This window comes from Falco rusticolus, chromosome 1, assembly GCF_015220075.1.
Source record: "Falco rusticolus isolate bFalRus1 chromosome 1, bFalRus1.pri, whole genome shotgun sequence".
NCBI lineage: Eukaryota > Metazoa > Chordata > Aves > Falconiformes > Falconidae > Falco > Falco rusticolus.
The window spans coordinates 67,952,452-67,978,875 of record NC_051187.1 but is presented as its reverse complement, the minus strand read 5'-3'; the positions used below and the strand labels follow the sequence as shown (position 1 = coordinate 67,978,875).

The window sequence follows — 26,424 nt, the reverse complement described above, 5'->3', positions numbered from 1 at the left end:
TGGAACTCCATTCACGACCAAACTTCATGCATGACCAAACATCTCCAATGCACGATAAACCATTAGGAATACAGAAAGGCTTTCTGCCAGCAAGACAAAATAATCCAGTTTCAGCAAGATGGGCACAATGTCAGATCTACTTAAATAGGTCAGTTTCTCAGGTTTTTCTGACTCAGTCAAAAAATGAGAACATCTGAAAAAAATTAACAATAACATCTACATAGAAAGAAAAAGCACATAAACACATACATGGAGGCTACAGAGTGCCATGGCTGTGATACTCATGATATGTCAAATCAAAACCCCTCAGCCACTCATGAGGTGAACCTTAAACAAAGTACCCTGCCTGTTTTCTGCTTCTCTGTGTGACCATGGATGTGCAAAGCAATCAGTAACGTTACTACAAGGTAAGAAATGAATGAATCTTGCAAAGATGGAATTGTGCATCTCCCGGTCCATCTTCAGCTGGATAGTACATGGTATCCAATCAAGGAAGAGGGGAGATACAATGTTTTCACAAGTAAAACTACATGTGAACAGGAATACTGTTACTTGAGCCTATTAAGATGCATTCTGTTGCTTTCTGTATATTCTTACATTAATGGGGTATTAAGCCCATCTCCACTTTAACAAAAGCATCTGTAAAAAAAACACAAAACAAAACAAAAAAAGAAACCCACATCCAAAAAAGCTGTAAGCATGGCAATACATATGCTCATTCACTGCAACACATCCCTAGGAGAGATATTAATTCAGTCTCCAGAAACCACAGGGCCACATTAGCACACTTCACTGCTGTGGACAGTGCCATCATGGGGTTGGTTTTTTTGGTTTTTTTCTTCTAGTTTCCAAGGCAGCTTAGGTACAGTTAGTTCAATTGTTTCATTCCATGCTCCAGTGTACAGGATGAAAGCTTATTAAAAGCTTATTTGAAGTTTATTCTTGGCCCCACATGACATTAATTTCAATCTCAAATTGAAATGGAACGTCTACCTTGCCTGAGGTTGAATAAGAGACACCTCTGTTTAAAGCATTACTGTCCTAGTAGCAACAAAATCTAAATACTGACTTAAATTACCTAGAAATGCATTGCGCCTTGGTAGAGTGGGTGGATAGCGTTAGTAGTCCAAATGTGATGTCATCTGAGCAAAAGTCTTCTTTGGCACAGTCTTCTGAAAAACAACAACAAAAAAAACCCCCACAGTTTTATAAAGATGAACCCATTCAAAACAACATTTAGAGGTGAGCCCTTGATTGCTGCTCTGTTTTCTCTCCTGTCATTTCAGTCACTTTATTACCATCCCTGAACTGTCCACAATTTCATTTTCCAATTCCTCTATTCAACATGATGAAGTAAATACACATGAAGAAGTTGAAAATCAACCATATACCACCTTTTACGTAGCTGTGGCTCTGCCTGAAATCCAAATCTGCGAGACAAATGCAACAGCCTAACGGTTGACATTAAAGTTACAGTTCTAACACTGTCTACAAAATATTAATACTACAATTACTATATTAAAATTGCTTTGGGGTGTGTTATGACCTTGCAATAATACAACATGCAAATTTCTGGACAGTAAATACATCAGTCTTAACTCTGTGTGTATTACGGTTCAAACACAGACACAACTTTAGAAATCTACCTCAGAACATAGTGTAAAACTCTCGCAGAACAACAGCGTCAGAAAGACTCAACCATCTTCCTCTCACTAATGAAAAACTAATTCCAGTAAGCTGTACTGAGCAGAAGCTAACTAAGCAATAGAGATTTCTAGACACACCCTACTTATTACACAAGGAAATAGCTTCCAATCTACTACACAAATTCTGTATTCCTACATACAGTGCTGTCTTTTAAATACACATGCACCAATTTGGTAATATAATCTCACTGACTACAATCCTGCTGGGAAAACTACTGCTATTTATCACTATTGATGTTTTCTATCCAGCACTCCCATGTGGCAAAGTACATCCTTGAAGGTATACACAAATCTATTTCCTTCCATCATATGCAAAGACAGGCAGATTTCTTTGACGTAAGATAACAAAACCCAGGAACTTCAAATCCCCTGTTCTTTACCACCTTGTCCCCCAGTACATACAACACAGAAAGAAGGCGGCGTCAAGCTGGGGAAGAAGGTGGGTAATGTTTGAAGGTGGTCTACCGGACAAGCCTAATAGGGAAAGAGAAGTAGACCATTACAACCTACCTCTCTTATTTACTTTCTATACAATACAATGAAATATTCTGATGTTAGAAACCAGTTTTGAATCAAATACCAGTATATAGATAAGAAATGGCAAACTATACTCTGTGGGGCAAGACAAGCATCTAGATGCCATTTTAAAGGACAATCTATACAATTTTGTAAGAGATTATTTTTAGTTTCTTACGCCAGCAATACAAACATTAACATTACTCAATATAAATCAGCCATAAATTTGTTCAAATTGTCTATATAAAGGTAGTACCAGTTTAACTGAAGTAACTTTGAAAAGCAATTTCAGTTATTTAATGAAAAAAAATCGTGATCCTTTTGACTGAAAGTGGTAGTGCTTCAATTGTCTTTGATGTTCAAAGTTTCTATAGCTCCATGTCAGTTACACTGAAACTCACAAAAAGTCCTCCAGCTTACACAAAAACTGCGTGTAATAGAAGGTAGTGACAGAGCAACATGAATGCTCAACACTGAATTTTCAGGCACAGCTGCCTGTTGTTTTGCCACTCACTTTAAAAGTGAGTCAGAGACAGCTACACTTCTTAAGGGGTTAAAAAAACCTCTTAGCACTAGAATTTGTGTCCTGACTCACCTGCAAAACCAATCAAACCAGCACAATCTCAAGTCCTTTTCCTGTCTCATCTTTTTGTTCATAAAAGCCAAACCACTCAACATAATTTTTAAGTTTCTATGTTTTCCTGCCCCATTTCCTAACACCTTCTAGTTACTCTTCGTCTTGATTCAGACTACTCTTCTGATTTTACTATGCCTTCCAGAGCCTGCAAAACAAACCATTTCCCTTCTTTTCCTTCAAATCCTTGTACTATTCAGGCTTGCTTTATGCTGTCTTTTGCTTCTATATTCTCATCTTTCTCCCTGCTGATCTACCTTACTCTGTTTAATTCACTCACTATGACTCACTTATTCATTTGAACCCTTGTCCTCCCCTTTCTGAGGTCATTCTCCTCATTTTCTATGTCAGTGAAATTCAGATCACAAGCTCTTCAAGGCTGGAATGGTATCTTATTATCTATGAAACATCATGAAAAGCTTTAGTGCAGCACAAGATGTTTAAGTAATGCTTATGAGTTGGAAAAACATTTTGAAAAAACCCTGAAATACAGTATTTGAAAAAAAAAAAAGAATTTTTTTCAGAAAACATTGTAAGCAAAATTGCCAAGATTACCATTGGAAGTACCATACTAATTCCACACTCTAGTTTTGTCCTCAACCACACAACTGCTAGTAGTAGCTTGATTACATATAAGGAATGTTGCTGCTGTGGGTGGCAAGAAAAACTTTATTAAATCACATTACTACATTAAAATTGACAGTGAGGAAAGTGTATGTGTGTGTGTGTGAGAATCTGCATTCCTATTCTGACAGTTCTTGGAAGCTGTGATTCATGCTGCTACTTGCTTTCTACTCATAGTCAGAGGAAAATCTGGTTTCCTTTTGACTATTTGTTACTATGAAAACTACTTTAAAATAAGCACAAGCCAAAGTCACCTAACTATTCTGCAGTCCAGATATTTTAAAACTGAAGTATTTTAATACTCAGAATTAATGAATTAAAATTTGTGAGTACTATAAAATTTGTGAAGATTGTATTGGTTATGGAAGGCTTGAAAAGTATATTTGACACTATTGAGCAGGGAATTCTCCAGAAAACAAAGGAGCAAGCTAATGAAGTTTTCTTTTCTTTTACCATTACTAAGTCTATGAGAAATTTCTCTAAACCTATCAGCAGCACACACTACAATTCTCCACCAAGACTTGGTAAAAATTGTACAAATTCAACATAACGAGGTAAAGTTCAGTCTACTGTTTATCATGATTCATAGGTAACGCAAATATATGCTAGATGGGAAAGAACCAGAGAAACGTCCTTCTAGACACAAGTCCAGCTCCTTCTGCTTTTCAACTAACAACTCCAGATGAGCTATTCTACTATATACATCATATCCAACTAAAAGAAGAATGGGTTTACAGGAAATCCCATTTGGGAGGTACTACCTTTTGTTATTACGCTGAAAGAAAAATCCTATTTTTTGGCTATTAATGGACATATTTCATACAATACCTGGTACAAACAGCAATTTCAGACAGCACCCTTCCAGTTTTATCTCTCCACTATTAAAAGCACTTACTTGCGATGGCCTTTAAATGAAAAAGTCCAATTTCTTAGGCTCAGGTTATACTTTCTTTTCCTCTTTACTACTGAAAGTGAGGTCTAAGTTCTAGTCTTGTCAAAGAAAAGCACATAAAAACCATTTCCCCCCTGAAACAATGGGAAAATAGTAATTTAATCACAGCTTAAAGCTATTATAAATTCAGAAAGACCAAACTGAGTCAGGCAACCCTCCAGTCAATGAAACACTATCATGTAATTCTGATCAGGACAATAATTGCCTGGTTAAGGGTCAAAATATCTTTTAGCAGCTTATCAACAAGCGAGCTCTTCAGCAGGCAGTAAAGCACAATCCTGATAGCACTATTCCCCTTTCCCCCACCCTCCGAAGCCAGTTCCTGCCACATCATCCCTCTGACACAGCACGATATTCTCAGTCCCTGTAGCCCCTTCCAAAACACCCCAGTGTTCTGCCTGTCTCCTCAAGCCCCACTGGCACAACCACCCCCTGTTCTCCTACCCAACACAGACCCAGCACGTGCTGGAAAAAAAAACAGGTCAGTGCCAAACTGGCATTGTATTCTCTCCCTCTCTCTGGGTGTGTGTGTGGGGGTGTGTGTGTAGTGACACATTTCTCTCTACCCAGCTTGCCTATTTTCCCAAAACCTGAGGGAACATTACTCTTTGAGATTTCTATCCCTCCTACAAACATGGTTGCAATTGGTCAATGACTTCAAAAGCAATCGGTGAATACATACGGAAAGGATGAGAGAAAACAAGGAAAAAGCATAAATCACGTTTTCTTAGGGAATCAGGCTTAAGGAAAAAAGGCAACTCCCTACAGCTTTTTAACGGAGAAAATTTCTTGATTGTTTACTGAGCCAAAGGAAATACACAGATTTTGGCAAAACATTTTCCAATTTCTCTGACAGTTTACAACTTCATGCCTAGGTTTCCAATATACCTTTAGAGGACTAAGGACTGCTCCATGTAACAAGGCAGTTTTTCCCCTAATATATCTTGAAGCTTTCAGATGACTGATGAAAATCCAAACCTTTGGCATTTCTCTACCCTGATTCATCTGAAAAACTACAAACTTCTACCTTACCACAACAGTAGAAGTTTACCCTCTCAGAATTCACAACCACCTCCTCACCAGCAGCCATCAAACTGATGGAATATTATTCTATCAGGGTGCACGTCAGTGACAGCCACAACTCAAAATACAAGAGCCAATCTCTGATATTACATTAAATATGCAATGAAATAGCCACCAAACATCAAATGCTCTTAAATGCCAGAAACTAATATTTACTATGTCATTAAAAACTTTAGTCAAATGTAAAAATGGTGATTTATGTTTTATTTACAACAGCACCAGCATTTTCAGAATTGGAAATATAAAATTAGCTATATTAATACAATTTGAGTGGTTTTTTTTATTAGGTAGCTTAACACATCACATTCTCTAAGATAATAATTTAGTAAGTAAAAATACGTCTTTCTTCAAGATTTGTAACGTACATGCTAGGAAATTCACACATTAACCTCTTCCCTCCTACAAGAGCCACTTTTAACAGGCCAGCCTGCCTCCTGTATGTTCACAAATACTTGCTCCGATGGTATTTAAAAGAAAATGCTGGAACTTTCTGGGTATCTACCAGCTCAGCAGATTATGAGATGCTTATGGGATCTGAGACCATCCTTCTGCAAGCAACTGAGCAATACACTCACAAACTTGTGGAGCTGAACCTAAAAACTCTTGTAGATTATGTTGTTAGCAATACTATACCATACTACAAAGCACTTAAAATTCAGACATCCTGCTGAATGATCAGCCCATTCCCAGATACTCCTTCCCTTCTAAGTGTCCCACAACAACATCACTACCACATCATGAGTTACTAATTAAGTTCTCCTGCCTGCTCTGGCTGTAATAGGCAATACTATCCTAAAGTATAGCCTTCACTAGAAGAGACTATCAGCAGGGCACAAAAAGAGAATTTCATACAACGGGATCCGCAATTCTAAAGCACTAAAGCCAGGGAGAGTTGCATCACTCAGCAAGACTTCTGAAAAAGTTAGTAGAGATGCAAACCATAACAGTAACGAGTGAACACAATTATTATGCCTTCACCTGTTTCTGAAGGCCTAGGACACAGGTATGATTAGTACTCACAATCCTGGTCCTCGTCCTTGATGTATATAGGTAAGCTCTTCCCATAAAACAGGAGTAATATATTCCCTTTAATATGCGAGCAGGAGGAAAAAGATGTGCGCTCATTTTGCCCAGCAGCACAGGGTTACAGCACAGTAACCTGGAACAGAGAAATCTGAAAGCCAGCCTCTACTCTGCCAGAAGGGGTTCAAACCATAATCTCTCAGCAGAATCCATGCTGCACTAGGAAGATGAATGAACTCATAACTTCTCATTTCAGTGGCAATCTTCAGAACATGGAAGAAAAAATAAAAAGCAAAGCTTTGCTGGACAGGGCGGAACCAGCAGTGTGCCTGCCTGTCTACAGAGAAGGGCACCCAAACAAGAGGACAAGTGCTGGTTTCCAGCTCCTAATGGCATTTAAAATTTTAAATGCAATAAAATACAAAATAGGTTACGGAGCATAGGCCAGAAACACAGGTACTCAATTCCTTTTTCTCCAAAAAAATAACTGGTCTAGTATCTCTCTTTGGCCCAATTAGACTTTAATCATCTTGTACGCAAGGAAAAATGGATTTTTAGGGTTTGGGGTTTTGCTGATTTGTTGTTTGCTTTTGTGGTTTTTTTTAAAGAAGCCATCAATAAAACCTCTTCCTCCTCACCTCTTTTGTGTTTCTGAACAAAAGGGATAGTCACCACAGGGTTTTGGTCCGAGTCCAGTCCCATAGGCGTGCCCAAGGCGTGGTTTGAACATGCCTTTGGACAAATGAATGCCTAATTTACAGCTTGCCTAATTTATGAATAGTAAACAGGTTTAGATGCCAAGATGCTCAGTTGCGACAAGATTATGGAAGAGCTCAGTGAGAACAAAACTTCAAGGTGTTTAGAAAACTTTACTAGTGAAAACCTAGGAGATCCATAAAATTTAAACAACATGTGGCTACAATTTTATTTGGGGCTAGACACCCAAAATTCATCTAAAACATAGTTTTGACTCCTCTATATTATTTTATGGATCTGGCCATACACCAAACTAACATACATCAAAAACTTCTGAGAGGAGAACAAGGCCACACATACTTGTTTTTAAATTCACTTTGAATGGAGCTGTCTTACTGCAGGAACAATTTTCTTCTGTTTTAACATAAGGATAATAGCCTAGTGCCATTTCTCTTGTGGTACCAGGCTGTCATTATGGGTAAAATGATATAAACTGCAAAACTGAAGCTTTCTCACATACGCTGAGATTATTAAACACACAGTTTTAAGGACAAAGCACTGAAGTAGCCATCTTAATGCCTAACTTGACTACATTTTTATCACGAAGATGAGGAATGCCCATCGTATCTACTAAGCTTCATAAGCTTCACCCTCTAAATATAAGTCTTTATCGGTCTTGAATTTTGTGGGTATATCTAATTTTTAAGGATCTATATTAAATAAAATATTAATACTATTAATGATGATTTTATAATATACTCAGCAATGCTCCTCAGATCATCAGTGCAGAGTAAGAAAACTAATTCAGTGATTTTAATGACAAAATGTAACAACTGGAAAGAGTCCAAAGTTATAACGCTGAAGTGTTGAAAGAATCTGAGAAGCCTTGTTGCTTCCACATAATACTAAATATGACAAATGCAGAGCACCGAAACTTTTTACATATATGATTATATATTCTGAAAGCGGCTATAATTAAGAATTTATATTATACACAAACAGTATGGTAAGAGAATATTAAGACTATAAAATTAAACACTCAGGCATGAGGTATGCCAAAATTAAAGTGGCTTTTGCATTACAAAGTAATTTTGTGGCAACAGTAAGGGCTGAGAATTCCATCCTTCAGGGCAGCACACAGCTGCATTAACCATGAGTCTCCTTCCTCTTCTCTGATTTTGCGTTTCACATCTTTAACTCCTGCAGCAAATGAATGGGGGAAATGTCCAACAAACAGTTTCAAATTATTACAGATCCCCATTAACTGAATTAACAAAACAACCAACTGCAGCAGTAAACTGTTTTCCCCAGGTGGATCACCCACAGAAGCGAGTGAGATATCCTCCCAACTGATACGGCCAAATTTGCTTGTGCCAAAGTTACATTTCAGACACTGGAATCTTTCATTTCAGACTCTGTTACATGACTGAAGGTGTGCTTCCTACACCTCTTTGTATTCTGAAAGATCACTAAATTCAAAATACTAATACCAATACTACTAATAATAATTCAGTATTAGTAGAAGATCAGAGAGACAGCTGAATGGTTTGGCCACTGTCTGTCTGTAGTCCCACTGATTATTTTTTTTCCCCTCCAGAGATAAATTTACCTTAGAACAGCTACTGCTCTCCCAGCAGCCTGTTGACTCTCTCCTGTTCCTGCCTCCCCTACAGCAGTGCCAGTACAGCTTTCTACAGGGTGAACCAACTCAAAATACTTTGCAAAACAAGTAAATAGAAGGTAAGAATGGCAGAAACAGCTACTATTGTCTTTGCTACACAACCAACTACTAATACCACCTAACCTTGGAAACATCTCTAGGTCTGCTTTATCATCTGGCCTTTACAATTTCTAGCATTCATATGGAAACTAGTACTTTAGAAATACTGAAACATTAAAATGTATTTTTCCTTACTTCAAACATCTACCAAAGTCTTTTCCTCAAGAAAAACTAACTCATTACAATATGATAAAAAGGAAGGCACCTTAGCTGTAATTCCATTTCTTCCTGATTATAGTGTGTTTTGTATTAAAAACTGTATTAGGGTACTGATTTTCTATTGTAAGAGGAGAACTATTCATAGTTTTCAATCTACAAAATTAGGCTGAAGCTGTGAGGCTTCAGACAGCAAACTACACATATCTCCTGAAGGGGTGCACAGCTAAGAAGGGAGCTGTTTTCAAAGATGAAATTACCTAGAGAAGCAAACTGCATTTTTGATTCACAACTATTTTCAACACAAGTCTATAATTTGTAGTAAAAATTTCACAACTTTTCAAACTGATATAGAACATTTCATACAAAGAACACATGGGGAATGTGGGGGTCTGTATCTGTACTACTACAACTTTCTGCACAGATTTAGAATAGGGGCAAAAACATAGCCAAAGCTGAAAGCTCTTGAAAGCAGCAATTTCCTTGGCAAGACCAATCCATCCACGAAGATTCATGACTTCAGTGAAATTCTATACTAACAAGATAATTACCCGATACTATAAATTAAACTTAAAATAATTACCATTCATTTTTTAAATTACGGAGTACAAAAAGAGTAAAATTAGCTACAATACAGTTTATGGGGTCCTTAGTGCATTAATAAAGAAAACATTCTCTGTTTCCTCACATCCTTTTATTTTACCTATGTGTATTAAACTTTCCTATGTAAGAACATGAAGCGGAAGAAATAAAAAACAAGACATGGCTGAATGACATCTTAAGCTATTAAATATCAACCCAGGAGTTATTTTTTTCCTGTTTGGACTGTTTCTTAAGAGGTAACTCTTGCCTTACCAACAGAATTCTCAGATGTTAAAAACGCTAGCATTCACATTCAAGTAAAAAAACCCTACCCCAAATACGTAATGTTTGGTAATCTGAAAGCAGTCTCTGTAACACATTTGAGAAAGTATCTTAAATGGACATGTATGCAAATCAATAGTTTATTAAGAAAAAAAATGCAGTTACTTGTCCTGTCAAGCAGAATTTCTCTATTACAACAGTCAAATCCTGTCTAATTTCAAATAATGGCCCAAACCCCACAGATAAGTATAGACAAAATCAATTTTATTTTATTCCTGTAAGACTGAACAGTGTGAAACAAAACTAACTGCTCATACTGAACTTTGCCAGGTGTATTTCTCAAGTACTTCTTCCATTAGAGTATTTGCTTAAACAATCCTCTTGCCTTCTGGCACACCTGTCACCCGGAGAAATGATCTGGGTTAAATATAACTGCATTTAAAAAAAGAAAAAAAAAAAAAAAAAAAAAAAAAAGGTAGTTAATTTTAACCTGGATCATTTCCCCAACTCGATTACGGGACAGGGTTCCACGAACCGTTGTGCCGGTGCAGCTGAGGGGGGCAGCAGAGGTGCGAGCTGGGTGCAACACTGCCCCCGAAAGCACCGCCTGTCAAGCCATGTAATAAAATAAAAGGGAAAAAAACAATAAAAAAAATACTTTAAGTATTCAGAGGATCATGCTCTACGATCAGCCTCTCCATGCCACTTCATACCCCAGCCAGAGCTGTATCTTTCTTTGTGCCTTAGTAGGTCAACTTTTAACACAAACATGAACACAACGGCCTTATAAAAATACCTTGCTACAAATACATTTGATTAGTACACGGCCACTCTTCCTCATGAAAAATACATTTCAAATCCAGGCCTGAAGTACCAGGAATTTGAAAGTGAAGCCAACCGAGAATCCGAATCTACCTTAACAGAAAGACAAAACCGAAGTGCCACGGATTTCCAGCCCCTCGCTCGTCATATTTCACACACGGAGTGTCTGACACACTGATCCCAAGGATGCACGTAAGCCGGGAGAGGACCGGGAGCTACTGAGAAATCCTTCCATTTAACAGCATGAACCCGCTGCAGGCACGGCAATAAAGTTATCGGAGCGAAAAACATAATCCAGCGTGGTGCGTACTGAGCCCCGCAGCGCCAGCCCACCTGCCGCAGCGGCACTCGGCGCCGCCGGAGGCCCCGCACCGCCGTCCCGCCGCAGGGAGGGCCCGGGCCCGCACCCGCCGCCGCGGTCCCTCGGCGGCCGCCCGCCCGGTAAACACCCTCCCCGCTCACCGCGCTGCACGGAGCAGCTCCCCCGCACGTGGGGCAGCGGGGCCGGGCGAGCCCCTCCGGCACCCGCTAGACGAGCCGCCCCACGGAGGGGAGCGACGGACGTGCCCCGGGGGGAGGCGCCGCCCGCGGCTCTGCCCGCCCCACCGCCGAGGGGCCGGGGACTCGGCTCGGCTCGGCACGGCTCGGCCCGGCGGCGGGGGATGCCAGGGAGCAGCCCGGGCGGCGGGGGCGGGAGCGGCCCGGGCGGGCGCAGGGCCAGGCGGGCAGGACTCCAAACGTGCCCGGGAGTTGTGACAGGAGCAAAGTGGGTCACCGGGCCTAGCGGGTGCCCCGCGAGCGCCCCCCGTCTCCGGCGGCGGCCGCCCCGGCCCGCGCCCTGCCCAAGGGCAGCCGCTGCCCTCCCCGCGGGCCGCCGCTGCCCCGGCGGCGGGGGACCCGCCAGCGCTGTCAAACTTCAACGGCCCCGCGCCGCGGCGTCCCCCGCCTTCCCCCCCCGCCGCAGCCGGGCCCGGCGGAGCCGCCCGCCCCGCCCCGCGGCGCTCTCCTTACCCGGCCGCGCGCGGCCGCTGCCCGCCCGACCTCTCCCGGCGAAAGCCGCTCCCTGCGCGCTGCCCCGAGCCCGCCGCCGGCACAGAGCCTCCTCCAGCGGCAGCGCCAGCAGCCGGGCCCGGGAGTCCCCCGCCACCGCGCCTGCGCCGCCGAGCCCACCGCCGGCAGCCGCGGCGCCTCGCGCCACCGCGCGTGCGCCGAGGCGCACTGCAAGCCGGAGCGCCCCGGCCCGCGCGCGGGGCCCCGCCAGGGCGCAGGCGCGGCGCGGCGGCGGCGGGCGGAGAGGCGAGCCCGGGCCCGCCGCCTGCCCTCCACGCGTGCGCGCCCGCCCGCCCGCGGCCGGCTGGGCGGGGCGAGGCGGGGAGGGGAGGGGCCGGGCGCGGGGGGGCGCGCAGGCGCAGTGGGCGCCGCGCCTGCCTGACCTCGGCTCACCTCGGCTCACCTCACCCGGTTCCCTGCTGCTCCGCTCCGCTCGAGGAGGAAATGGCGGCGGCCGCGCTGCCGGGCGGGGCGTGGGCCATCGGTCATCGGCCGCGGGGGCGGCGCTCCCGCGGGGTCGCGTCCGGGCGCCTCGGGATCGAGGAAGCCCGACTCGGCCGGACCTGGTAGCGCCGCGTCTCCGGCTCGGAGCCCCGGGGCTCACCGGGCCGACGGTAGCCGGGCTGCGAGGTGGGGAGCCGGCGAGCGGGGTCGTCGCCCGGCCGCGCTCCGCCTCCGGGCAGCGGCGCCGCGGGAGGCTGCGAGCGAGGCCGCCTTGCGGCACAGGCGGGGCGGCCGCCGCCAGCCAGGGTGTTGCGGGGCTGGGTTTGCGGGCGGGCGCAGAGCTCGGGGCCGAGCCCTCGGCGGGGCCTCCCTGCCCGAACGGTAAACCCGGTGCGAACGGCCGTTCCGGGCAGCGCCTGAGCGCTTGGCGCGGCGCGTTCGCTCGTTCCCAGAGGGCAGCCGGCAGCAGCTCGGGTGCTCGCGGGGAACGGACGTGCCAGCACGAGTCATTCAGGGATACGAATAACCCTGACGGCGGTCGGTGGTTTCTTTTATCGGTGTGCACAAAGGGTAAAACTAACAGAGTGGCAGAGAGCAGACTTGACCGTCTCGGGCCTTTTGTTAGCGTGCAATGCTGTTGATACCAATTTTATAGAATAGTCTTACTAACGTTAAAAATAAGTAATGACTCTAGCTGAATTTAAAATCTCAGCACCTAATAAAACTCTGGCATCTCTAAGACACTGTACTAATACTACACGGTTTGCACAATTTATTTTGTACAGTACTAACATTGGCTGTTGCGGTCTGAGAGGTTTCTGGACCACCAAGCTGATGGAAGGCTCACAGCAAATGAGTTTGCTGCTTTCTGACTGAAAAGCCGTGATTTAAGTCAGTGCTTCTCATTTGCTTACAGTTTGGGGGGGTGGTGGCATGGTAAAAGTAATTGTGAACTCGATTGACTGAAGTGCCCTGTATGGGGGGTTGAAGGATTTTTTAGGCAGGCTATGTCGCTACACAGTGACGAGATGTAGATCTGTTTGGAAAAATGTATCATTTCAGCATCATAGCTATCATAGGAGTTTGCAAGACTGTCTCTGATAATAAAAGTGTTACTGTGTTTGTGTGATATTAAAGCTTACAAAAACTGTAAGATGAGCCCATATTACCGACTTTGTGGAGAAAGTTGTGAAAAAGCCCAGCTAATAAATACAAACATCAGGTATCGTAAATGTTACTCAGAGACGACTAACTGATACTGCAAGGTCTTTATGTACAGCTGTAACAGATTCCAGCCACACTGCCTACTACAGAAGTGGAATATGCTTAAATATGCAGCAGTTATGTTTGCATAAACCTGCTCTGCATGCAGCAGACATTGCAGCGAACTGTTTTCTGTAAAATAAAACATTGCTCAGTGGTAATAGTATGTAAATACTCTGAGTTTTCTTTCTCAGTGACAAGGCTGTTTATTTTTCAGTTCATCTCCTAAACAGCAATATATCTAAAAGTGTAGTTACAAATGTGTATCTGTAGAAGCCTCATTAGTGTTTGTGTCTGGAATGAAGGAATTTGACTTGGCTGCAAAAATCTCATGGATTTTTTTTTCTGGGTTACTTTTCAGGTGGGTCAGTTTCCCCATTTGAGTCACCTTGTGACTGAAGTCTTATGCAGAGGTATTGTAGGGATAGGAACCTCTTTAACAGTAACGCTGCTAAAGAGCGAACCATGAGCTCAGTTTTTCCGCTGGAGGAATTTTAAAAAGCATTAGGATAAAAACACTTTCTTAGTTACTGATTCATACTCTATTTCTAGCTTTCAATTGAGGAAAATGTGATACAAACAAAACTAATCATTTCATTACTCATGCAAAGCATAGATAATGTTCCTATGATGAAATGTAGTAAAGATAATAGGATACAGCAGGAATGGAAAAATCCAGGAGAAAATGCAGGAATATTTTCAATAAAAATGCATAATTATCAGAACTAGAATATAGTCAAGAAGCCAGGAGGCTAAAAATAACATCATGCTGCATATATCAAATTTGCCACAAGATCTTTAGTAACTAGTAGTAATTCTTCAGAAAAACAAAGTAGAGATAGCGTGTTGTCTCTCTTCACACCTTGCATGCATGGGAGCGTAACACCTACCTGAATCGGGAGCATGCTTTCTTGTAGTTTTGCTTATCTACAGTTGTAAACAGTTTTGTTAAGAATATACTTATTTTTATTAGGAAGGAAAAACTGATCCAACTGTCAGTGTTTTAAAAGAGTGGGAAGATCATCCTAGACACTGGAGAAAATTCTTGAACACATGTCAAACAAACGGAACTGTTAGTCAATGGATTCAGAGCCAAATCCTGATTTTATATCACTATACACATTATTGTCTTTGTCACCTTTTCACTGGGTGGAACTCGGAAGGTACTTTGAGCAGAGTTCCACTAGTCATTTCACTGTGAATTAAAGGAGTATCTTCTACTTATGCTGGCTAAAAGGAATAATAAAGTATGAATTGGAACCTACCAGTTACTACCCTCCTTATCCCATTCCATTTAAGCAGAGTTTGTATGAAATGAAGAATCCAGATTCTCTGTGTCAGTGACAGCCATCTATACATATCTAAAGGTAAATATGGCTTTCATTCACTATGTCAATTTCTTTCACAAAAAAACCCACAATGGAAACAAAAAAATTTTATTGTTTCAGACTTGCCAAAGGAGAAAAAAAAAAAGTATTTCAGTTAATTTATGTCAGAAAAAATGATCTGCATTCAATTTTTCTCAAGCAACACAGCGTTTCGTATCACAGCTTTTTGTATTGGTGTTTTCATGAGCAAAAATATTTTGTGCTGATAGTGTCATCTTACTCATAATGTCTTTGGGGGGTTTCTTCTAAGTCGGTTTCTACTGCTTCAACTTCTGCTAGTTTTGACTCGAGCTCTGTAACAACAAATTACAATTTGTTCTGATAATTACAAAAGAGGAAAAAGACTTCTATTAAGGCCAAGATCCATCTCAACAACAACAAAAAATGGAGCCACCCTTGCGACAACTTATTTATCTCAGTAAAATATCTATAACCATGAAACTGCAAAATATCCATGCTTATCCAGTATTCCTACTGCAGAATTACATGAATTCTTTGGGGTTTGTAGACTTTTTTTTCTGCAAATGTAATCAAAAAACTTCTCCACCTTTAAACAATGATCTTTAGATCTAATGATTACAAACATAAAATTTCTATAACATGAATTGTTTTAAAATATTTCTTATACCTTCCACCTTAAGACGTATTCCCCCACATTCAGCTACTCCAGTGAAGCTGCCTTTTATTTCACCAGTTTTATATACAAGTATTGTGGGCAAATATCTGTTATGGTAATTCTGAACACAGCTGTTCACAATGGCTTTGAGAAACTTGACTTCTGGAAACTTTATGGCTAGCAGGCTGAGATGTTCATTAACCAGCAAACACATCAGGATGCTAGAAAAGAATAAGAAAGTATGATGACACTTCTGCTGTACATTATTTGTAAAATAATGGAAGTTATTAAAAATAAAGCCTTTGAAGAATAAATATACCTTTTCTTATAGTCTGCCTTTAATTTGTTACAAGAATTGCACCACAAGTTTTATTTAACTGCTTCTAAAATCGTGATTTAAAGAGCTGTCCAAGTACAGATACATAATGGACACAATCTATCAAATATGTGAGTATCGCTACTAGATGCTTCGAGTGTTGTGCCTCAGCTCATTCCGTCCCATTTATTGTAGAGTTCAAATGAGATCTTTTAATCTGTAATATACATTTTACTTCAATTTATTTGAACTGGCTTTCAGTTTAACATTTATTTACTTCATTCTTTTAGTGAAATTGTGAATTTTTTAGTAAAAAAGTAACATTGGGGAAACCAATATAGTCGTACTACTACCATAGGCTTGTTCATTACTTTCATAGCTACTATTTGCAATACGATCACTGTATCAACTTCAGCAAAAAAGAAACACACGCTCCAAAACAATGGAATTTTTTTGATCCCCTGCATCCCGTTAACCTTTGAGAAGTGCGGATCTTTACTGTTAACTGAAGCTCGAGAAGCTGATTTAGCCTATGGACCCTCGGTGACTCCCAGCAGTACCCTCTCGTTGGCAAAGACAGGGCAGGCAGTTTTGTTACAAGCCATATGAGACTTTAGAGATCTCCTATTCATTCCTAAGAAATTACGATTTTCCTCACAGACTCTTACTTATGCAATGGTAAAGTATAGAATTAGTTCTCCAGTAAACAAAAGCAAAAGCAAGAAAAGCTGCTTTTTTCTTTCTTCAGACCTGTAAGTTTAAATTATTGTGATTTAAGCAATCTCATTTGATTGTTCTATTGCCTCTGGAAATAACACTCAATTCCTGACAACTGAGAAGAATCAAAGATGCTTTCTCCCTGCAGGCTTAAAAAGAAGGAAAAGACAAATCTATTCTGGATCTAAAAACTGCATTCAACATTCCATAATAATTCTCTGTGCTTTTCAAAAACTAATGGACTTGCTTTGACATTCTGCTGGATCCTGTCACAACTTCTGCTATCATTAGAGAATTTATTGGGGAACTGATAAACTAACAAATTCCCTAGCTTTGCTCAGTTTTCATAACTGAGAGTTTTCCTATTGGGCTTTTGCTTTGTTTGAGTTGAAGGGGAAATAAAGGTAGAATAATCCCTTTAGAGCACTCCTGCTGAGAAAAGAATCTGCAAACTTTCTTTAACACAGATAGTGGACAACACTCAGTGAAATTCAGAAATCTCAGTGAGGTTAAGTGCATGGTGATAAGCACACGCAGCAAAGAAATCTTTCATATAACTGAACGAAAGTGATTAACTATTGCAAGTTAGTAAATCAACAAATCAAGGAGGTCCCATGCTCTGTGATTCCATTGCCTCCAAACAATTTTTTCATTAGTTTACTGTATTTCATTTTTCTTGGTATTGCTTTTTACTTACCAGTCCAATTCTCTATATTGAAGAATTCAACAACACAAACAAGAATGTAATTACCTTGACCAATAAAGATGAATTATAACCCAAACATCGCCTGGAGCATTTTTAACTTCCTTTACATACTGCTCTCCACAAATTTATCTTAGCTCCCCATACTTTGGCCTCCTCTGAAGACACTTCCATTCCTGCATGCGTTTCTGCATAATTAAAACATAATTATAACAATAAGCATTTTGGAACATTTAAAATGCATTTTAAAGTAATATCTAGTGCATTTCTCTCGATTACCTTAAAAAGCACTTCGAGTAACCCTTTAGCTCAAGGTCTTCTAACATAATTTCAGAGCTAGAAAGGCTTCTATGCTAATCTATATAAATTAAGATAACATTAAAATACATTTTCTTAGTTCATCAGTATCAGATACGGAAAACAAGTAACATTGCACAAGGGTTTATCATTTCAGACAAAGCAAGAAAAAATAAAGCAGGTACTATTTGTTTTTATGATTCTGAAAATGAGATTAGTTTGAGGAAGAACTACTAGTACTTACACCAGACAATTTTTAAAATATTCAAGAAAATTGGAATGTAAAAACAGTAGATGGCAGTATTCATCTATAAAAATACTTGCAAGGTAGAAAAGGGAAATGCCTTACTGAGATTTGTTGAACTAAAAGCAACTATTAATTTTACTAACCGAAAGCCACTATAAAAGTGGCTTTTCAAAAAAAGATTAAATAATATATGTGCAATGGTTTTACACTCTAACAACAATGCATGACAATTTAGGTTCACAACTTCCACATAATTATGTGAATTATTGTCTTCCTGTGAGAATACAGCACTAGATATACAGCATTAGCATTAGAATTATTTTAGTCATTTTAATAATGCAAGAGCAGTAAGTACAGGTAGATTCTAGGCAGAGGAAAAGTTTTGATCACATTAACTTTTTTATTCTGTGTAAACTGCATGTCTCATTTTTCTTATTTACAGTACAAAGCTCTGCAGAACTCAGCAGAGGACTTTGTAAAACGCCTACAAAAATATACATGTGTATGTCCAGTGTAGCTAAAATTACTAAGTCTCCATACAAGGTGTCAAATTTTTCTGAACCTGAATTCAGAAAACATATTGACCCTGCATGGTATTGTAAGTAAAATGATTGGTGTACGCCTAATAAATAGCTAAGTAAAGTTTTGCCTAAGAACAGGATATGATAGATCACAGAACTACAGAATCACAGCATGGCTGATGTTGCAAGGGGCCTCTGGAGGTCGATTCAACCCCCTCTGCTCAAGCAGGGTGTGCACTGAGCAGGCTCCCCAGGAACATGTCCAGATGGCTTCTGAACATCTCCAAGGATGGAGACTCCACAACCTCCTTGGGCAGCCTGTGCCAGTGTTCAGTTACCCTCATAGTAAAAAAGTGTTCCTGATGTTCAGAGGACACCTCCCATGTTTCAGATTGTGCCCTTCTTGTCCTGTCACTGGGCCCTACTGGCAACACCCTGGCTCTGGCTGCTTTATGCGCTCCACTCAGGTATTTATAGACATTGATTAGATCTCCCCTGAGCCTTCCTTCAATATAAACTTAAAATGACTATTTTCATGGAGTCAGAAATATAAAAGCCATTAAAATTAATCTTGGATAAGAAGCAAAATAAACACAATAATTGTGTATTAGGAGTCCTCGGTTGACTTGATAAACACATTTCAAAACCACACAAGTTTATCAACTACCACCATTCTAGCAGAGAAACTGCAGTGAATGACATAGTGAAACTGTAATTCGTAACACATTTTATATTGCATTTTTATTTCAATAATATATTTAGAAAGCATATTGTGCCAGAAATAAGTGCTATCCAAAAGGCAGTATTTTTGCTTTACACAAAATTATACAAAAGATGTATTTTGCTCATAATACTGAGATTAATTATTTAATTATCAATTAAAAATACTAAACAGTTTGATTCCAGCACTGCAATACAGTTTTCTTCTTTAATGGCATGCCATCCTGATATAGGTGGCATGCATTCCACACACACAACAGTATCTTTCACAAAGTTGGAACCATGTATGTTGGGACCCTGTTTTTTCTAGTGTTCTTGTGCAACATGAGAGAGAAAGGATACTCTCGATCAACCCTCTGTCCATTTCTTCCTGGCTTGAAATCCACAGAAACTGCTATCCAGAAGAGGAGAGAGAAAATGTGATACAGAACTTCCTCCTTTGAGCGTTAATCATCGTTGTTCTGACTCCTAAAGACTGGTAGAGAATATCTTCAGAGTGGCAAAGTGAGGAGTACAGTTTAATCAAGCAAACAGAGAATGAACTGTACTTGTGTAACTTAGATAAACCCTTCGGACATACAATGCCTCTCAACATACAGTACCGTACTATTTCTTCAGCAGAACTGAGGATGTATAACACTGGTTTCCACTGTGGCCCCTTCTATTCTTTCTCTCTCAAATATCCAGCTTTCAGAATAAATAATTCTGTTCTAACAAAATGTCAAGATAAAATACGGTGTAAACTGCTTCTCTTTGCCACTGGCAATCAGAAAGAAGTAGGACAGGAATGTTGGTGCCCTCTATCTGCTGGCAAAGGAGCAGAAGGTGAAAAAAGGCCCTTGTGTCAGTCAGCCAACATTATTATTCAAAAGATTCTGAGTTTACTTTTCAGGAGCATGTACACATACAATAGTGACATGCACTATTAATCTGGATAGAAGTATCTTACTATACCTGTACATTTCAAAAGCTTTTCTATCATCATTGTCATCAGTCATCTTCAGCTTCCTTCAATTCTTCAAGATTCATTCTTTCATATGGTTTCACTAGGAAGTTCTCCAAAGTGTCTGCAAACATTTTAAATGTATGAAAAGTATTATATAGACATGGAACTAATGACAGATAAAGATCTACTAATTTCAGAAATTAGTCAACTTTGGCATAGCTCTGGGTAAGAGACAGAAAAAAATGAAATTTATTTAGCTATAACTATACAGGAAAACACAAAATACAGGAGCAGATTACTACCAATTGTTAAGAATGTGAATCTTGCCTATACTGACCGGTTTCTTTATGAAATTTTAAAAACCTGTTATCCATATGTTACCTGCCATAAAGTTTGTCACTGTGTTGTATGTTTAATTCAGAATTCTTTTTAAAATAACAAAACGAAAATAGTTAAAATAACATAAAATTACTGTACGATGGTGGTTACAAAAAGCATTATTGAAAATAACTCCACTTTTAAAATTTTGTCATAATAATGGCATGTATTTTTAATTTTACTTGCCTTCTGCTTCTTTCTGCAAGTGTAAAACCATTTCTCCAATTTCATCTTTCGGTTTTTCTTTTGAAGGAAAAATTCCAAAATTTCTCAGTGTGTCATTCCATTCAGTATCTTCATTTGGATCCTGTTTTGATATTATGAAACTAAATCAACAAATCAGTCTTATGCACCTTTTTTAAAATCAAAACCAGCCCTTTTTCACTTTGGAATATAGTAAGAATATAACAAAACACCATTACTTAAAGGCTTCAGTACCTTCACGGACCTTCATTGTATTGGGTTTGCACGGCAAGGCTTTGGTAGCAGAGGGCTGCAGGGGTGGCTTCTGTGAGAAGCTGCAAGAAGTTTCCCCTATGTCCAACAGAGCCAATGCCAGCCGGCTCCAAGCCAGAGCTGCTGCTGGCCAAGGCCAAGCCCATCAGCACCGGACGGTGGTAGCACCTCTGGGATAATATATTTAAGAAGGGGGGAAAAAAACCCTGTGCAACTGCAGTCAGAAGAGAGGAGTGAGACTGTGTAAGAGCAGTCACTCTGCAGACACCAAGGTCAGTGAAGAAGGAGGAGGAGGAGGAGGAGGAGGAGGAGGACGAGGTGTTCCACGTGTCAGAACAGAGATTCCCCTGCTGCCCATGGTGAGGACCGTGGTGAGGCAGGCTGTGCCACTCAGCCCATGGAGGTTAATGGTGGACCAGATATCAACCTGCAGCCCATGGAGGACCCCACACTGGCATAGGTGGATGCCCAAAGGAAGCTGTGACCCCATGGGAAGCCCATGTTGGAGCAGGCTCCTGGCAGGACCTGTAGACCCAAGGAGAGAGGAGCCCATACTGGAGCAGGTTTGCTGCAGGACTTACGGCCCTGGGGGGCACCTGCACCAGATCAGCCTGTTCCTGAAGGACTGCCCCCTGTGGAAGGGACCCACACTGGAGCAGTTCATGAAGAACTACAGCCCATCAGAATGACTTATGTTGGAGAAGTTTGTGGAGGACTGTCTTCTATGAGAGGGACCCCATGCTGAGGCAGGGGAAGAGTGTGCGAGTCCTGCACTGGAGGAGGAAGGAGCAGCAGACAACTGTAATGAAGTGACTAGAACCCCCGTTCCCTTGTGCCACTGGTGGCGAGAAGGCAGAGAAACTGGGAGTGAAGTTCAGCCTAGGAAGAAGGGAGGGGGTGGGGAAGGGGTTTTTAAGTTTTTGTTTCTTTCTCATTATCCTATTCTGATTTGAATGGTAATAAATTAAACTTAATTTCCCCAAGCTGAGTCTGTTTTGCCCATGACAGTAACTGCTGAGTGATCTCCCTGTCCTTATGTCAACCCACAAGCTCTTCGTTGCATTTTCTCTCCCTTGCCCAGTTTGAGGAGGGGAGTGGTAGAGCTGCTTTGGTGGGCACCTGGTGTCCAACCAAGGTTAACTCACCACAATCATTCTCTTATGAATATTCATTTGTAATTTTTCACTTATTAACAGAAAACAGCAAGATAATAAGAGAGAAAGAAAACTCAAAATGTAAGCATAGATAAAATAATCTGTCTCCAAAATATCAGCTAAAAAATTGTCTAAAAGATATATGGAAACCTACTTTAGAAACTCAAAACTATATGCTGCTTAGTCAAACATACTTAAAGAAATACAGCATTATACAGGCAAGATTTTTGTATCAGTATTTTTATGCTTCTACTATGAACAAGGTATTGACACTGTGAATAAACATGTAAAACAATGCCTAGAATAAGAAGAAAAATATTTTTATACAAATTATTAATATTAATGTGTCAACATAGGCTACTTCATACACCAAATTTGTAGCACAGGACTTCTGTAGGTGTTAAGTCTACATTTGTGGTAATTTTAATTAAACAGTTAAGATAAAGGAACTGCATGCTATTTATAAGACTGCATTTCTACTGAAATTACATTAAAAGAATCTGTTTATTGCAACTGGACTGCCGTCAGAATGGTAGAATAGCAACACATTAGGAGGCCTCAAATATGGATTAGAAGTAGTAATGCAGATTTAATTTAAAACAGGTTGTTAATCAAAAAGTGTGGTATTTTTGGCCCTGAAATAATGACTTGTTTGAAAACCTCCATAAAGAAATCTCTGTATAAATACGTATGTATCAGAAATATTTAGTGTTATTCATAACTCCATAATAATGCAGCATCAAATGAAAAAGAAGTATATTACAATAATTTTACCTAAGGAATCATCCAAGATTTCCATTGGATTACTACCATGCCCATGAGAACTGCATTGGCCTTTCAAGCTTACAGCTAACTCGTTTTTATCCAACAAAGATCTTGTACAGAATTTGAATGAAAACAAATTCTAATGAAGATCAAGTGCTACACATGCCTCAGGAATTTCACAAAGCTAAAAAGAGTGCTGTAGATGAAAACATACTTGGGAAATCCACAAAGAGAGTAAATGGAATCACGCTATCACTCCCACGGAAGTACAGTGGGTTTGCAAGAAGACTTGGCTCTGCCAGTTTCTCTGCCATGAGGAAGAAAGCGGGGCTTGGCAGGATTTGGAGTGGGAAGGAAGTGGCAGTAGTTCCTCCAACGCTCCTACTACATGTGCTCAGCAGACTGCAGGCAAGGGTACTGCTACCAATATTCACTACTAGCAGAGCACTCCAGCTTTGCAAACATCTAGTGCCTTATTGCTATGGTAAGGAAGAGTTTTCATAGCTTAAAACTTTGGTTCCTTCTACAAAGCTCCAGTATCCAGATTTTGGACTACAGATGACAACTCCATTGTAAATAGTTATACTATTTGGAAAATTACTTTCTGTATCATTCTACCTCTAAGAACATGGTTATTTCATCACCAAGTCTTTCAAATATACTAGCAAACTTACTTTATCCACATATGAAAACATAGATGAAGAACTAAAAATAAGTTATGTTTTCCCCTTCTTTGACTGAAAAGTAATTTATATAATCCACTGGAAAGAATAGAAGAGAAGCTCCATATATATTCTAATTAATTACATGGTCACTAATGGGTCTAGAATAGGAAAAACCCAAATGCAGATTTTGTTACACTGTAATTCCTTAGGGTTTACTTTTTGTTGCATGGTTTTGAAATTATATGTCCAGTTACGATTATGTTTTTTATTATGTTTTATAATGCCTTGTGATAAATAGGACATAAAAAAGTCCTACACTGAGTCTTACTGCAAGTTTTCAACCCTTCACCAAAGCCAAATTTTTACTTAGGTACAGCCAGGGTATCAAAAAATCCACAGAACTAAGAGCCCTACTCCCCCAAGGGAAACACTGAAGAAACACGAGTGATAGGCACTCTGCCACCCTCAGAAGTGCTTTAGTGTATGATGTCTTGACTTAAATCAAGATCAGATTTCCTCACTTCACAGAATGCAAATCTTTCTCCACAGTAGAAGGATTATGAAGAATCACAAGGCATTATAAAACATAATAAAAAACATAATCATAACTGGACATATAATTTCAAAACCATGCAACAAAAAGGACTACTGAAACACAATTTGAATGTAGGTAACTTAGAAGATAAGCTCTAGCCAGTTTTTGCCAGGGATGATTTTGACACTTTGTGTTTTTCTGTATATGTAGGTCCTACATAAAATCTTTCCATAGTATTTCACATAAATGGGCTATTTTATACTATTTCTATTTAATGTTTGCAACATTCAATAGGTTTGTGTAACCAGTTGTACGTTAGACATTTTCTAGATGCTGTTAGATCTACCAAATGTAAAAGCAAAAAAAAAAAAAATCAAGAATCCTATATCACAGTAAATGTAACAGGAGATGGCGTCTCATAAATCTGAACTCCAGTGTCAAGGAAGAGAAGATCAGAAACCAGCAAACCTTTTATCATTTTTTAAACAGATTTAATTAAATCAATGTTTAAAAAGTTGGTGTTAAGTGTTTAGCTCAAGGTTGTAGTAATATATGAAATATATGAAAATATGTGTCAAAAAATTCATAAGATATTTGATGGGAAGAGTGCAAAGAAGCCAGGCAGTGACAGAAGTGATCCCATGTAAACTGGAGTTTGAAGGTAGAGCGCTGAAGCAGTATTACTCTAATAGCAGGCCACAATCTCAAGCAAAAAAACTCACAAAACTTGTCACTGTTGCCAATGATAACGTTAATTACCACCAGCTTTGCCAGTGGTGATGCACATAGAAAGTCGGGAAACCCACAGGCTGGGTAATGCCAATCCTAACTCTTCAAATAAACTTGATTTGCAGGGGGGGTGGTTTTTTTGGCGAATGACATGAAACAAATTCTCAATGTTTTTAAAATATGCTACACCTATAATTGTCAAGCTAGCAGGGTGTAATATTTCATTATTCTTACAGGGCTGTAACGACAGTTAAACTCACAGGTTTCCTGGTGTGTTTGCACCAGGCACCCCCCACAATCTGCCCTCCCGCCCGCCAGGTCTGAGGTGGCCTCAGGCGGCCGCCCGGCTCTCTGCCCTGCGGGGCCCTGCGCCAGCTGCCACCTCGGTGCCACCTCGCTGCCACCCGCCGCGGCGCGGGCCCCTTCTCTCTCCGGCTGCCTCCGTTGAGGCGGTTGCCCCGGCCGGCACGACGTGGCTCTGTAGCGCTCGCTCGGCACCTCCCCCCACTACCCGCCTGCAGTCTGCCCCATTTCCTTGACGGCCCCACCTCAAGTCCCTCATTGCCCTCGGCCTCAGCTGCTGCCCCACTCGGACAGCTCGGGACTGGGGTGACCCTCCCGCCCACCTGCACGGCTGCCGCCGGGGCGCTGACTCTCCCCGCGGCGGCCGCCATCTCACCCGATGGTGACAGGGCCGCCCCGGCCTCACCGGTTCTAACGGCGGGAGGCGGGAGCGCGGGGAGGGGCGGGGTGGCCGGCCCGGCCGTTCCAGCCAGCGGTCTTAAGTTATTGCTGAGAAAACTGATCCCGTTTACAAGAATTTCAGGAAGACAAAAAAAAAAACCCACAACAGAAACCAAGCAAAATTAAAAAAAAATCCAAACAAAACCTCAAACCGGAGGCACTTTCCGCCTGGGCCCCCCGAGGCGGCGGCGGGGCGCGGGTGTGCCTGAAGGGCAGCCCTGGTCCCCGCCTCGCCCTCCAGCCGCGGCCTGTGCCTCCCGCTGCCTGCTTGTAAGGCAGTTGTGGGAAGAACTGAAACAAATCACCTAATTTAATACAATACAATACAATGAGCGTTTTGTGGCAGGCCTCGCATTAGTTTTGACCGGGGGTCATATATAACTAGATCCTCAGTTCACAAATAATTGCACCAGTCCAACTGGAGACACAGCAGAGGGGAAAAGAAGCAGGTAAGAAGAGGGGAAAGAACTTCAGCTGGTTTCCACCTCTGAGGCCATCCCTTTTCGCAGCTATCTTCTGAAGTTCAGCTGCTTATCCAAGCTTGCAGAAGCTGGATTAGTAATGCTGAGATCAATTCAGACCGTGACCAGCCAATACGTTAATAATTCCCTTCTACACTGAATGATTAGTTACTTTCAACATAATTAAAAATTTGTATTTTAACACAATCCTGGTATGAAAACAAGCTCAAGAGAGAGAAGCTAGGAAAGTTGTGAGGCTAACATGCTTTTGGTAGAGTTTCTTTAATTACACTCAAACCCAGTTGAGTTTTCAAGGGAAAACTAATTCTGGAAGAATGTAAATAATGCAATTAAGTGCTCTTCTAAATGAGAACCATGCTGCACCTGCATTCTTAATAGCTAAAAAAAATTATGCCATTGTATTCAATTTCAGTTGAATTGAAATTGAGATAC

The 26,424-nt window shown here is 41.0% G+C and overlaps 2 protein-coding genes across 6 annotated transcripts in view; both read right to left on the bottom strand.

The window, feature by feature from the left end:
- The window catches only part of CLOCK (clock circadian regulator), a 67,831-nt gene extending 55,813 nt beyond the window's left edge, over positions 1 to 12,018 (bottom strand). For 3 of the 5 annotated variants that reach the window (XM_037382833.1, XM_037382823.1, XM_037382856.1), the window contains exons 1-2: positions 11,868 to 12,018; positions 1,079 to 1,172 (exon numbers count right to left, since the gene is read on the bottom strand). The gene's annotated coding sequence lies outside the window, so the exon portion shown is untranslated. Of the gene's footprint in view, positions 1 to 1,078; positions 1,173 to 10,949; positions 11,134 to 11,867 lie in introns of those variants that run through there. The other 2 variants (XM_037382839.1, XM_037382847.1) reach the window with 2 other exon arrangements.
- Positions 12,019 to 13,209: 1,191 nt separating this feature from the next.
- PDCL2 (phosducin like 2) lies at positions 13,210 to 25,440 on the bottom strand. The gene is given in 9 exon segments (XM_037393489.1): positions 13,210 to 15,235; positions 15,237 to 15,294; positions 15,630 to 15,838; positions 17,402 to 17,541; positions 18,920 to 18,923; positions 20,093 to 20,130; positions 20,132 to 20,184; positions 20,649 to 20,769; positions 25,027 to 25,440. Coding segments are annotated over 9 exon segments (1,137 nt in total). The 3' UTR covers positions 13,210 to 15,135.
- Positions 25,441 to 26,424: the final 984 nt, after the last annotated feature.